At 36.1% G+C, this 13,326-nt stretch overlaps 1 protein-coding gene across 6 annotated transcripts in view; it reads left to right on the top strand.

The window, feature by feature from the left end:
• The window catches only part of CCDC88A (coiled-coil domain containing 88A), a 114,784-nt gene that overhangs the window by 51,128 nt on the left and 50,330 nt on the right, over positions 1–13,326 (top strand). For all 6 annotated transcript variants that reach the window (XM_033125381.1, XM_033125380.1, XM_033125375.1 and 3 more), the window contains exon 9: positions 6,121–6,202. In XM_033125381.1, the coding sequence (XP_032981272.1) occupies positions 6,121–6,202 (82 nt within the window). The remainder of the gene's footprint in view (positions 1–6,120; positions 6,203–13,326) is intronic.

Genomic DNA, 13,326 nt, shown 5'->3' on the forward strand with positions numbered 1-13,326 from the left:
TAGTTCCCATTTGCTAACCTATATCAAGTTTTTACTAGTTTTTGCCAAAATGAGAAAAATTAAGAGACTGGCATAAAGGCATAAAGTTTTTCAAATGCTTAATCTTACCAGTTTAAAGGATGCCCTTTATTCTGGTTTTATATTCGTCCTATGTGTCTAGTGTTAAAATGTCTTTCTTTTATAAAATGATGTTCTTCCTTGGCAAATTGGGATTTGCTTAATTTTTTTTATTTTACATTCTTAAAATCGAAATCCTGGCAACCACTGATGCAGATCAGTAAGTTTAGTTAGCTCTTTTAAAATTAATGTTATAAAAGATCGAATTGTTGGCATTTGGTGTTACAAAAAATTAATTTTGTGTGTGTGTCTCCTGCATTGAGTAATTGAAATGTCTGATTCATGTACTTGGAGATGGTAAATATTCAGATTGGTTAGTCCTGGTGAAATTTATTTAACTTTCAAAGATCACTGCAGAAAAGTCAGTATAAATGTCACATAGGCATTCCTTGGTGAATCACAGGTGAAGATATGACCAATCTCTGCTGGAGACTTATTTTGCACTTTAAAAAGAACAAAGGATTTTTGTGTTTTTGACTTTTTCCTTTTTATTTTCTTTTGGTTTGTTTTCCTAGAATTTGAGTTTTACAGTGTAGATTTTAAATTTAAAGCCACAATCTAGCAATTAAGTTTATTTACTGATTATTTAAAGTCGTTGGTTTAAGAAAGTGATTAAATATGCAAGGTAGAAAAAAATATAGTCTATAGAAAAATTTGAAAACAAAAAAATACAGCTTTCATTGTGGATGTCTGCATTATTATGTATCTATTGAAGTGAACACGCCCAGGATATTCTATAAACAGCTGCACCAGGAAAATTAGAGAAAAGATTGCTGTTATTAGTTTGACTGGCAGTTAATGGATAGCCTAAACAGTGAACACTAGTTCATTCCATATAATTTAGCACAATCTTCTCCAGTCTTTAGATAAAGCATGCAATTAGAGCTGCAATAATGGTTGTGAATTCATTTAACATTTTGCACTATATTAGAATTTGATTTTAAATAAAATTTACTTGGCCATGGAGTGTATTAAAATAAAATTCCAGACAACTTAAAGAGATTGATAAAGTTTGGTTTCATATGCTGATTGGAAAAAATGAATATTTTAAATTAATAAATATCCCAAATATAGCAACTATTCCTATTAACTATCATCAGATACCATGTAATGTCTTTGTTGTCCTTTGAAAATGTGTTTCCTTGTTGGATTTCTTCTATTAACATTTGTTTTAAGTCTTTTTGCTGGGATAGATCTTTACTAAAGTGATGAAGTATGGAAGTCAGGATGGATAAAAATAGTTCAGGTTGCTGTAGACTTAATGGAAATAAATAATTATGATGAGAACATACAAATTAACTAATTACATACTTATGCGTGGTATAACATAATATAATTGTTTTTGATTTATTAACATACAGAGTAAAAATATTGGCAATTTGGACGTAGTAATTCCTTATAAATTTCATTTTTATGCAGTAGATAACACTATCAAAAACTTTATTAATTTTCTGTCTCCATTGGTACTAAGTTTTCAAAGAGGTGTTTTTTTTAAAGAAATTATTCTTTTTTTAAACAACAGCTTTGTTGAGATATAATTCACATATCAGGAAATTTAACCTTTTAAAGTGTACAATTTAGTAATTTTTAATATGTAGAGTTGAGCAACCATCATACACTATCTAATTTTCTAACACATTTTCTTCACCCCAAAAAGAAACCCCATACCTATTAGCAGTCACTCCCTATCCATCTTTGCCCTGACTACTGGCAAACACTAATATACTTTCTTTTTTCATGGGTTTGCCTATTCTGGACATTTCATATAAATGGAATCATGCATGATGTGGTCTTTTGTGATTGGCTTCTTTCACTTAGCATACTGTTTATTAAGGTTCATCCAAGTTATAGTGTTTATCAGTACTTCATTCCTTTTCTATGGTTGAAAAAGATTCCATTATATGGATAGACCACATTTGGTTGCTGACTTATCAGTTGATGGGACATTTGGATTGTTTACTTTTTTGGCTCTTGAACATTCATGTGCACATGTTTGTGTGGACATGTTTTCAGTTCTCTAGGGTGTATACCAAAGAGTAGAAATGCTGGGTCATGAGGTAGTTCTGTTTAATCTTTTGGGGAACTGTCACTCTTTGGTTGCACCATTTTACATTTCCACCAGCAACGTATGAGGGCACCAGTTTCTCCATACCTTCACCAATATCTATTATTATCCACCGTCTTGGTTATAGCCATCCTAGTGGGAAGTGATATCTCATTGTCGTTTTGACTTGCATTTCACCGATGACTAATGATGTTGAACATCTTTTTCTGTGCTTATTGGCCATTTAAATATTTTCTTTGGAGAAATATCTATTCAGATCCTTTGCCCATTTTTAAATTGACTTATGAGGTACATTTTTAAGCAGATCAGTGAAGTAATATGAAACAAAGTGTATTCGAAGTCTGTGTAGCCTGAAGTTGAAACCCAAAGGAGTTTTTGTCGCTTCTGAGTTAGGAGACAAAAGGGAGTAGTATCAGGAATATAGATGGTCGCATTTCCATTGATGTTAGACATTAACTAGGTTGAAAATGCTCAATTGCGTATTCTAAGTAGAGGGAAGTTCAACAAGTTCAATAGGATATAAGGAGGGGTAATGAAGTTGAAAATGAAGAGGCTATGTTGATGGTCATATATGCAATACTCAGAAATTTGGACCTTAAACAGTGGAGAACAAATGAAGATTTTTTTGCATAGTTACAAGGTCAGCTTTATATTTTAATAAAGAGATACTAGCCTAGTGGCTGGCTCTTAGTAAGTGTCCAAATAGAAAAAATAAATTCTGGTGGCATTGTGAAAGTGGAGTGAAGGACAGTCCAGGCAAGAAGTGGTGTGGGCCTGATTTAAGATTGTAACAATGAAGTTGGAAAGGAGATAAGGGAGAAGGCAGGGTCTTGGATAAAATTCCTAGTTTGCTCTAGTCATTGTCTATTTGAATAGTGATGCTGGTCACTTGTAATATAAGAGAGAGGAATAAGATTAAGCTAAAAGACAAATTTAGCTTTTGATATCTTTAGTTTGAGGTACCCTAGAAATATCTCTCTGGAGATGATCATTGGATAATTGACTCTCTGGTCTGTAACACATAATAAAAATTTGGGGTCACTAGAATACTGATGCAGAATAATATGCAGTAGGTAAGTAGTTGCAGCCTTGGGAGTGTATAAGACTGCCCAGGAGAAGGTGAAGAATGAGAAGGATGTAATTTGAAGAACACAAACATTAAAAAGGTATTTAAGTAGTTATGGGCAGACTTTACCTTTTATTAGCCATGTTACTGTTTCTTCATCCATAAAATGAGACTTATAATATGTACTGTAAAGAGATATAGCATATGATCAAGCTCATTAGTTTCAGATGTATACTGCCTGAGTGTGGATCCTGGCTCAACACTTCTTAACTGAGTGATTGTGGCTAAGTTACTTAATCTCTATAAGGCTGCTTGGTTTCCTAGCCTATTAAGGAGGAATAATAGTTGTGTCTACTGTAGGATTGTTGTGTGAGGTAAATATGTAAAGTGAACAATGTCTAGTACATAAATACTCAATAAATGTAAGCTGCTATCACTGTTATTATTTCTGTAGAGGTCTCTTGTAAGGATTCTGTGCTTGGGAAAGTGTAAAGTGCCTAGCAAAATTACTTAGCACAGATAATGAGAGCTTGATAATTGTTAGCCAGAAGATGGGCCCAAAACATGAAATCAGCAAAAGGGTCTGAAAATTAATATGTGAAGAAGTAGGAAACCTAAGAGTGTGAAATCATAGAAGCTAAAGGAGAGTGTCAAGAAGAAGAATGAAGTTAACTGAATTAAATTCTCTAGAAAGACCAGAAAATAATCCACTGTATTTGGCAATAAGAAGGTAATTGACTATGAAAAACAGTGTCATCTGGGAGGTGTGGATGGAAGCTTTATTGCTGTAGATAAAATGTCAAGTGGATGCACAAAGGGAATTACTTTATTAATGAAGCTTGAACTTCTGGGTAACTCCTTTTAGAAAAATTGTTTAAATTTACACCTCACTTCCACCAAGTGACTTTCAGATGGGTTAAAGAGCTAAATATAAAAAATGAAATACTTGGAGCTGATGGGTCCTGGAAAAACACACTTAAAATACATAGAAGTTAAAAAAGAAAGAAAGAATGCTGAAAGAACCAAAAATATTTAGATGAGTATATAGTTCTCTAGGTAGGGAAGAGCTTTACACAAAAGCAAAAAAAGTATTTGTAAAAGGTAGTTAGTTGCTCTAGTTGTATAAAAAATGTTAAGTATATGAACAACCAGAAAAAAATAAGTAAAATTAAAAGCATTGACAATATTCCTTAGAAAGTGAAACATAGAATTTTCCTATAACCCTGCAATTCCATTCCTAGTTATAGCCCCCCAAAATTTAAAACAGGGACTCAGATTCTTGTATGCCATTGTTCATAGCAGTGTTATTCACAATAGCCAAAAGGTGAAAACAACGCAAGTGTCCATGAATGAGTAAACAAAATGTGATATAGGCATAGGATGGAATATTATTCAGCCAAAAAAGGGATAAAATTTTGAAACCTGCTACAAAATAGATGGAAAACAATTTGCTAAGTGAGAAACCAAATACAAAAGAACAAATATTATATGATTCTACTTAAATAAAATATCTTTAATAGGCAAATTCAGAGAGAAAGAAAGTAAATTAGAGGTAGGGGCTGGAGGAATTGGACAGTTGTTGCTTACTGGATACAGAGTTTGTGTTTGGAGTGATGAAAAGTTTTGGGAATGATAGACATGATAGTTTAACAACATTGTAAATGTAATTAATGCCACTGAATTGTACACTTAAAAATGGTTAACATTGCACTTTTATGTTACATAATGTTATCACAGTAAAAAATAGAATTTGTGTATAACTTTTTAAAGAACATTGAAGTATCTATAAAGAAATACTTGTTAGAAATATCTGGCACAAGCATAAGAAAACAAAACTATCCTTTCCTGGTATTCAAATAAATGCAAATTAGAACAGTGATAGCACTTTTCAGTTGTTAAATTGTTACAAATATAGGCACTTTTAACCTCTGCTGTTGCATTATAAATTGATAATGACCTTTCTGGAGGGCAGTTTGACAGTATATGTCTAGTACCTTTAAACCTGTAATGTACTTTTAGAAATATGTTCTGAAATACACATGGTTTTACGTATAATGAATTCATTTACCAAAACAATGTTTATTATAGTGAAAAATGAATCCACTTAAGTAAATTCATTATGGTTCCTCTACCAAAGGGAATATTTCTCCATTAAAAATTACGATTTTGAAAAATGTATGGGTATGAGTAGAGGTCAACAGCAGATAGGTTTCTACGATGAACATTTACCTTTTTTTATTAAAGAACGGGGTGGAAAAGTAGAGATAGTGAGTGGAAACTTTACTTGGAGGAGCTTGACTCTGAAGGGGAGATAGAAAATGGGAGTTAGAAGTAAAGCAGTGTAAAGACAAAGATAGAAATTTAAAGATGTTTATAGACTTCAGGGAAGAAACCAATAGAGTTGTAAAGATTTTAGGCATCTGGCAGTGTATAATTTCCTATCAGCCATTGTAAATGTTGAAAATAGTTAGGAGACCCTTATAAGTTTCAGACACAGATAGTACTTCCATGCCTAAAAACGCTCTAGCTTATTTGTCTTTGACTATGCAGTGAGGGAGAGATGGAGAAAGAGAGAGTGGGAATGGGGGATGTCAGGAAAAATGAAGAGAGAGAAACTATTTTATGAACGCTGAGGATGTTAATCATTAAGGTTCACCTTTGCAGAACTTTAGGGGGACTTTGCTTGATGGTAACTACTCATATAAATTCCTAATATCCATTTCTTTGTCCTTTTCCCCTGGGTTGGAGTCATGGCTAATACTGTGTTCAACTAGATATTTAGTATTGATAATACATTTGTATTAATGCAGATAATGATCATCGTTTTTGAAAGCAGTAAGCTTATGCTTTAATAAATATATTTGCATTTAAGGGAGGAAAAGACTGAACAGTTGCTGGACTGTAAACAAGAACTTGAGCAAATGGAAATAGAACTAAAAAGGCTGCAGCAAGAGGTTTGTACCTGGAAATTATATAGGACTAATAAGTAATTGGGAATTGGTTTTTCTCCGTATAATTTATAACCTTTGCCTTAATGCTTTATGCATTTAACTGAGACCTAAAGAGATCTTATGCCTTTTCAGTTTTTGTCTTCAGCAATGTCAGAGCCAAAGTAGAAATCAAGGTCTTTGGACTTTTCTTTATTCTACATCAGTGCTATTTAAACTTTGCTAAGATTCAGAGGAGGCTCTTAGAACTGGGGCAGTTATAAGTTTCTCTTTTTTTATATAATTGGCTTCTGTGGACTTGGAAGCTGGAACAACTCTACTGTAAATTGTACTGCATATGTGTATCTCCCTAGGTTTCTACTTTCTGATAGTGCTTTGTGTTAACTTGTATATGAGAGAATGCTTTTTAATTTTCCATTCTTTCTTATTAAATAAGATCAAACCCTTTTACTTTTTAAAATTTTTGTTTTACTAAAGCTTTGTCTTTTTTTATCTTGAACCAAGATTGTTTAAGAATTCACTTCTTTTAAGTGTTAGCAGAGCCATTGTTCTTTTGTTGAGCCCTCCCCTTACCCATTGAGCAGGTGCAGGCAGGTGCCATATCTGAGTCTCCATCAACCTGGCTAACATCTTTCTCCCCACCCTGTTGATTCTCTGAAACCCTACCCCAACCCAACTTGCAGGACCACCCAGCCATTTCCAGTGGCTTTAACATGTCTCACCTCATGCCGCAGACTTTCCTAAAATCTGTCAAAGGTTCACAAACCCCAAACAAGCAGCATCTGGCCTTGGCATGCCCCAAGCCTGGCACTGTTGGCGGCTGGCCTCTATTTGTAGCTTTTCCTCTCCCAGGCACCTCCAAACCTAGCACACGTGGCAGCCGTCTGCAGATCACTTTGTAGCTTATACCAAATGGCAGCAGGCAGTGCACAGGCAGTGGCTGACATTTGCCTGCACCAGAGCCCCTTCTAAGAGGCCTCCAAACCAGCACATCTGCTGGCCACCTTCAGACCACACAGAGCACCATGCTACACCTCCACAAACGACACACCCAAAGACGAACTCAGCAGGCACCAGAGCACTACTAAATTGAGTCCATCTCCACAGGGTCAGCCTCTTAACAACAGCTCCTCTACTGTAGTTACAGCCACTTCTTACAACTAGTGAGCCTGAGGGTCAACAATGATGTGCAAACAGTAAGCAAGGCTCAGCTACAACAGGAGGGCACACACGACCCACACAAGGGAGACACCTGGAGCACCCAGCTCAGGTGACCAGAGAGACTGTTCCACTGGGCCCCGCAGGACACCTACTAAATAGAGCCACTCTACTAAGACTGGGAGATATAGAAGCTCTACTTAATACATAGAAACAAACACAGGGAAGCAGCCAAAATTTTGGGACACAGGTGTCCCAAATAAAAGAGCAGAATGTGTCCCAAATAAAAGAGCAGAACAAAGGTCCAAAAAAAGAGCTAAACAAAATGGAGACAAGCAGTCTACCACATGCAGCATTCAAAACACTGTTTATAAGGATGCTCATTGATCTCAGGGAGAATTTCAACAGAGATAGGAAACAAACCAAAAAAATGCAGATAGAAAATATAAAAAAGAACCAGTCAGAAAAAAAGAAGACAATAACTGATATGAAGAATACATTAGAAGGAATCAGCAGTAGATTAGGTTAAGCAGAAGATCGAGTCAGCTATTTGGAAGATAAGGTAGCAGAAAACACCCAGTCAGAAAAGCGAAAAGAAAAAAGAATCTAAAAAAATGAGGATAGTTTAAGGGGCTGCTGGGACATCAAGCATAACAAAATTTGCATGATAGGGGTACAAGAAGAAGAAGATCAAGAGTGAGGAATTGAAAACCTGTTTGAAGAAATAATGATAGAAAACTTTCCTATCCTGGTGAAGGAAATAGACATACAAACCCAGAAAGCACAGAGAGTCCCAAAGAAGATGAACCCAAAGAGACCCACACCATACATCATAATTAAAATGCCAAAGATTAAAGACAAAGAAAGACTCTTAAAAGCAGCAAGAGAAAAACAGTTACCTACAGGGGAGCTCCCATAAGACTCTCAGCTGTTTTCTCAACAGAAACTTTGCAGGCCAGAGGGTATTGGCATGAAATATTCAAAGTGATGAAAAGCAAGGTCCAACAACCAAGAATACTTTGTCTAGCAGAGCTATCATTTAGAAACAAAGGAGAGGTAAAGAGCATCCAAAAAAGCTAAAGGAGTTCATCACCACCAAACCAGTATTACAAGAAATGTTAAAGGACCTTCTTTAAGGAGAAGAAGGGGGGCCGGGGGGAGAAGATCAAAAATGGAAGTAATAAGGTCAGAGAAGCATGGTGGCGTGAGGGGTCCCCTTGATCTTTCCCCTTGAAGATACAAGTTAAACAGCTGTAATTCAACAAAGGATTCCCTGCACAACACACAAACACATCTGAGATATCCGTACAATGAAACATATGAAGGTGGGTGAATTGGGGCATATGGGAGGAGAAAAGGGAGAAGAGCAGAGACTGGTGCCAGAGACATAACCCAGAGCTCTGCGAGTCTTGGGAGAGGGAAGGATTCAGACTTCAGGTATACTCTCTGAGTCCCTGAGCATTCCTGCATGAGTGATCAGCATATAACACAGCTGAACCCAGCTCTTGGGGCAGAGACAGAATACAGAAGTGTGACAGCTGTGTATTAGCAGCCGACATTGCCAGGCAAGGCAGAAAAACAAAGCTACGGAGCCTGGCCACCTCCCTTCACTGTCCCAGAATTCGCCTCCTCGCACTGTCTCAGAGCTAGCAGTGGACCTCAGAAGAAACAGTAGCAGTGAGGGTCAGGTTACAAACCAGAATATCTACAGCTCTGAGAACTGGAGAGACAGTTCCTGAGCGGTAGTTGCACACTGTGGCTAATCCCAGTGAAAAGGTTGGAGATACAGAGGAGGCAGCTGAGGTCTGGCAGTCACCATTACTGGGAGGAGAACAAAGCTAAAAACACCAACGGCCTCTCCCAGCTCACCCCACCCCCACCCTTAGTAGCTGATCCCAGCTGGGGCACTTCAGACAGGTCAGGTAGTGCAACTCTGCATCTGGCTGCAGGAGCCTCATTGGGATTTCAGGGACTCACAACCCCATTGCCAACCAAATTCTCCCACAGGGGTGGTGCTGAGACCAAGGTGACCTGTATTCCATGACCAGGGAATACAAGGTATCTCCCACTGCCCAGCAGATATCTGAAAAGTCAGCTGGAACAGTCCAAGACAGAATAAAATACTTCAGCACCACCTACTGGAAAACCAAAGAAAGACCTCTTCTTACAACCTGTTGCAGAATTCACTCTCATAGATTCTTTAGGCAGAGAAATAATCCATCAGATACCATGAACAACCAAGATAACAAGGCAACTCAGAAATAAAATGAAAAATATCCAGAAAAGAAATTTAAGGACATAGAAATATGTGACTTAAATGGCAGAGAATTCAAGATTGCAGGTCTGAAAAAAATGAGATGCAGAATAATTCAGGCAGTTTAATGAACTCAGAAATAAAATCAACAAACAAAATGAATACTTTACCAGAGACTGAACTTTTAAAAAGAAGTAAATACAAATTCTGGAGGTGAAGAACTCAAAAAAAAAAAAAAAGATGAATGAAATAGCAAGCTTAGGAAATAGAGCTGAGTTGGTGGAGGAAGGAAGTCGTGATATCGAAGATATAAATCTGGAAATGACAGATCGAAGAAGAGAGAGACTTGAGAGTTAAATGAAAGAACTCTACATGAGCTATCTGACTCCATCAGAAGGAGCAATATAAGAATAACGGGTATACCAGAAGGGGAGGAGAGGGAGAAGGGAACAGAGAGCCTATTCAAACAAATAGTGGACGAGAGCATCACAAACGTATGGAAAGAACTGGATCCTTGAATCCAAGAAACAAACAGAACCTAATTATTTCAGTCTGAAAATGCCTTCTCCAAGGCACATTATATTGAAACTGTCAAAAATTAATGCCAAAAAAAAAAAAATCACAAGGAAGCTAGATAAAAGAAGACAGTAACCTGAAAAGGAAAGCCCATTAGATTATCAGATTTTTCAGCAGAAACTCTACAAACTAGGAGGGAGTAGAATCAAATGTTCAAATTACTAAAAGGCAGAAATTGCCAGCCAAGAATAATGTATCCAGCAAAGTTATCCTTTAAATATGGAGGAGTAATAAAATCCTTTCCAGCTGTACAGAAGCTGAGGGAATTTTCCACCATATGGCCTGCATTACAGTAAATACTTAAGAGGTTATTCTACCTGGAAGAAAAAGACAAAAAGTTACAAAACTATGAGTAAGATGACTAACAGACAGGAAATATTCAGAATAGAGCACTGTACAATTAAATATAACATAAAGATTAAAGGAGGTAAAAACAAAAAAAAGAGAAGACAATTACTACTGTAGCTTGCAAATGAACTCACAACATAAATAGGAATAGTTTGTGATTAAAACATCAAAGAGGGGATAAAGGTCTGAATTTACAAAGAGGAATGGAGATAAGGTGCATGCAGAAGAAAAGTCTGCTCTCTATATGAAACTCTTTTACATAAACTTAATGCTAAGTGCACAAAAATATCCACAACTGAGAAATATAATATAAAAAAAAAGGAAACATGAAAAAATCATAGAACATCACCAAACTAAAATAACACAGAAACACAGGGGCAAACAAACAATGCAGACACTGAGCTACTGGAAAACAAAAGATAAAATGGCTATTGAAAATTCTCATATATCAACAATCACCTAAAATGTACATAGTCTGATTTCACCAATAAAAATTCACAAAGTAGCAGATTGGATCAAAAAACAAAACCCAATCATACTTGTATGCTGCTTTCAAGAGATGCATCACAGCTGCAAAAACAAATATAGACTCAAACTGAAAGGGTGGAAAATGATATTCCAAACAAATGGCATACTGAGAAAATCAGGTGTACCCGTATTTACATCTGACGAAATAGACTTGAAGATCAAAAAGGTAACAAGAGACAAAGATAGATATTTCATAATGATAAAGGGGACAATACATCATAAAGACATAACACAGTGGTACCTCGGTTTTCGAACGTCTCTGTTGACGAACATTTCAGTTTACGAACGCTGTAAATTTTATTTGATCATTAGATAATAAAATTCATGCTAAGTTTGCAGTTTTAGGGGTTGATTTTAAAGATCTGGAACGGATTATTCCATTTTGCATTACTTTCTATGGGGGAAATCGTGCCTCGGTTTTTGAACATTTCAGAACTCGAACCATCTTCCGGGACGGATTGCGTTAGAAAACCGAGGTATCACTCTACCATATATTTGCTCCCAAACAGGGGACACCAAAATATATAAAGCAACTAGTAACTGAACTAAAGGGAGAAACGACAAAAACACACTGATAGTAGGGCGCCTAAGTAGCCCATTGACAGCTATCGGTAGATCATCCAAACAGAAAATCAATAAGGAAATATCAGCCTTAAGTTGCACATTAGATCAAATAGACATAATTCACATTTACAGAGCCTTTCATCCCAGAACACCAGACCATACATTCTTCTCTAGTGCATATGGAACACTCTCAAGGATAGACCATCTTGGGACACAAAACTAGCCTCAACAAGTTTAAGTAGACTGAAATTATACCAAGCATATGCTCTGACCATAATGCTTTGAAATTGGACATCAACTGCAAAAAGAAATCAGGAAAAACCACAAATATATGGAGATTAAGCAACATGCTACTAAAAAATAAATGGGTCAAAGAAGAAATAAAAGATCAAAGGATACATAGAAATAGATGAGAATGAAAATAAAAAACACATCAAAACTTTTGGAAAACAGCAAAAGCAGTAATATGAGGGACATTTATATCATTTATATCATTATAGGCCTATCTCACAAAACAAGAAAAATCACAAATAAGCAACCCAATGTTACATCTTAAAGAACTGAAAAAAGAACAAATGAATCCCAAAGTCAGCAGAAGGAAGCAAATAATAAAAATTACAGCAGAACTAAATAAAATAGAGAACAAAAAGACAATAGAAAAAATTAATGCAAGAAAGAGCTGGTTCTTTGAAAAGAGTAATAAAATTGACAAACCCCTGCTGGATTCAGTAAAGGAAAAAGAGAAAAGACACAAATAAAATCAGAAATACAAGAGAATTTACAACAGATAACTACAGAAATACAAAGGAGCATACAAGAATGCTATGAAAGACTATATGAGTATGCTACCGAGTTCAATAAACTAGAAGAAAAGGACATGTTCTTACAAATGTGTAGCCTTGCTAGACTGAATCACAAAGAACTGGAAAATCTAAAACGAAGGCTGTAACAAGAAACTCAGAAGGACCGGACCCAGTAATTCCACTTCTGGGTGTTTATCCAAAGAAACCCAAAACACTACTTTGAAGGGACATTGCAGCATTACTTACAATAAATAGCCAAGATACCGAGACAACCTGGGTGTCCATCAACAAATGAATGGCTGAAGAAATGGTACATATGTACTACAGAATATTGCCCAGCAGTAAAAAATATTAAATCTTGCCATCTGCAACAACATGGTTGGACATAGAGGGTATTGTGGTAAGTGGAGTAAGTCAGACAGAGAAAGACAAATGTCATATGATTTTACTTATATGTGGAATCTAGAAAACAGGATAAAGGTACAATCAACACAGAAAGAAGCTCATAGATACAGAAAGCATTTTGGTGGTAACCGGATGGGAGGGTTGGGAGGGCTGGGTGAAGGGGGTAGGGGATTAAGAGGTACAAATTGGTAGTTACAAAATAGTTATGGGAGTGTAAAGTATAGAATGGGGAATGTAGTCAGTTGTAATAGTATGGTGTCAGATAGGTACTGGATTTATGGGGTGATCACTTCGTAAGTTACATAAATGTCTAATCACTGTGCTCTGCACTTGAACTAATATCGTATGTCACTTGTAATTGAAAAATAAAAAATATTTTAAAAAGCAAATTTACTTCTTTTAATCACTCCATAATGTTTTGTTTTCATTTGGAGGTAGTACATGAGGTCTCCTTTAACCCATAAATGGTATGAATCGGGGTAAGCCTGAATAGT

Source organism: Rhinolophus ferrumequinum, chromosome 13 (assembly GCF_004115265.2).
Source record: "Rhinolophus ferrumequinum isolate MPI-CBG mRhiFer1 chromosome 13, mRhiFer1_v1.p, whole genome shotgun sequence".
Classification (NCBI taxonomy): Eukaryota; Metazoa; Chordata; class Mammalia; order Chiroptera; family Rhinolophidae; genus Rhinolophus; species Rhinolophus ferrumequinum.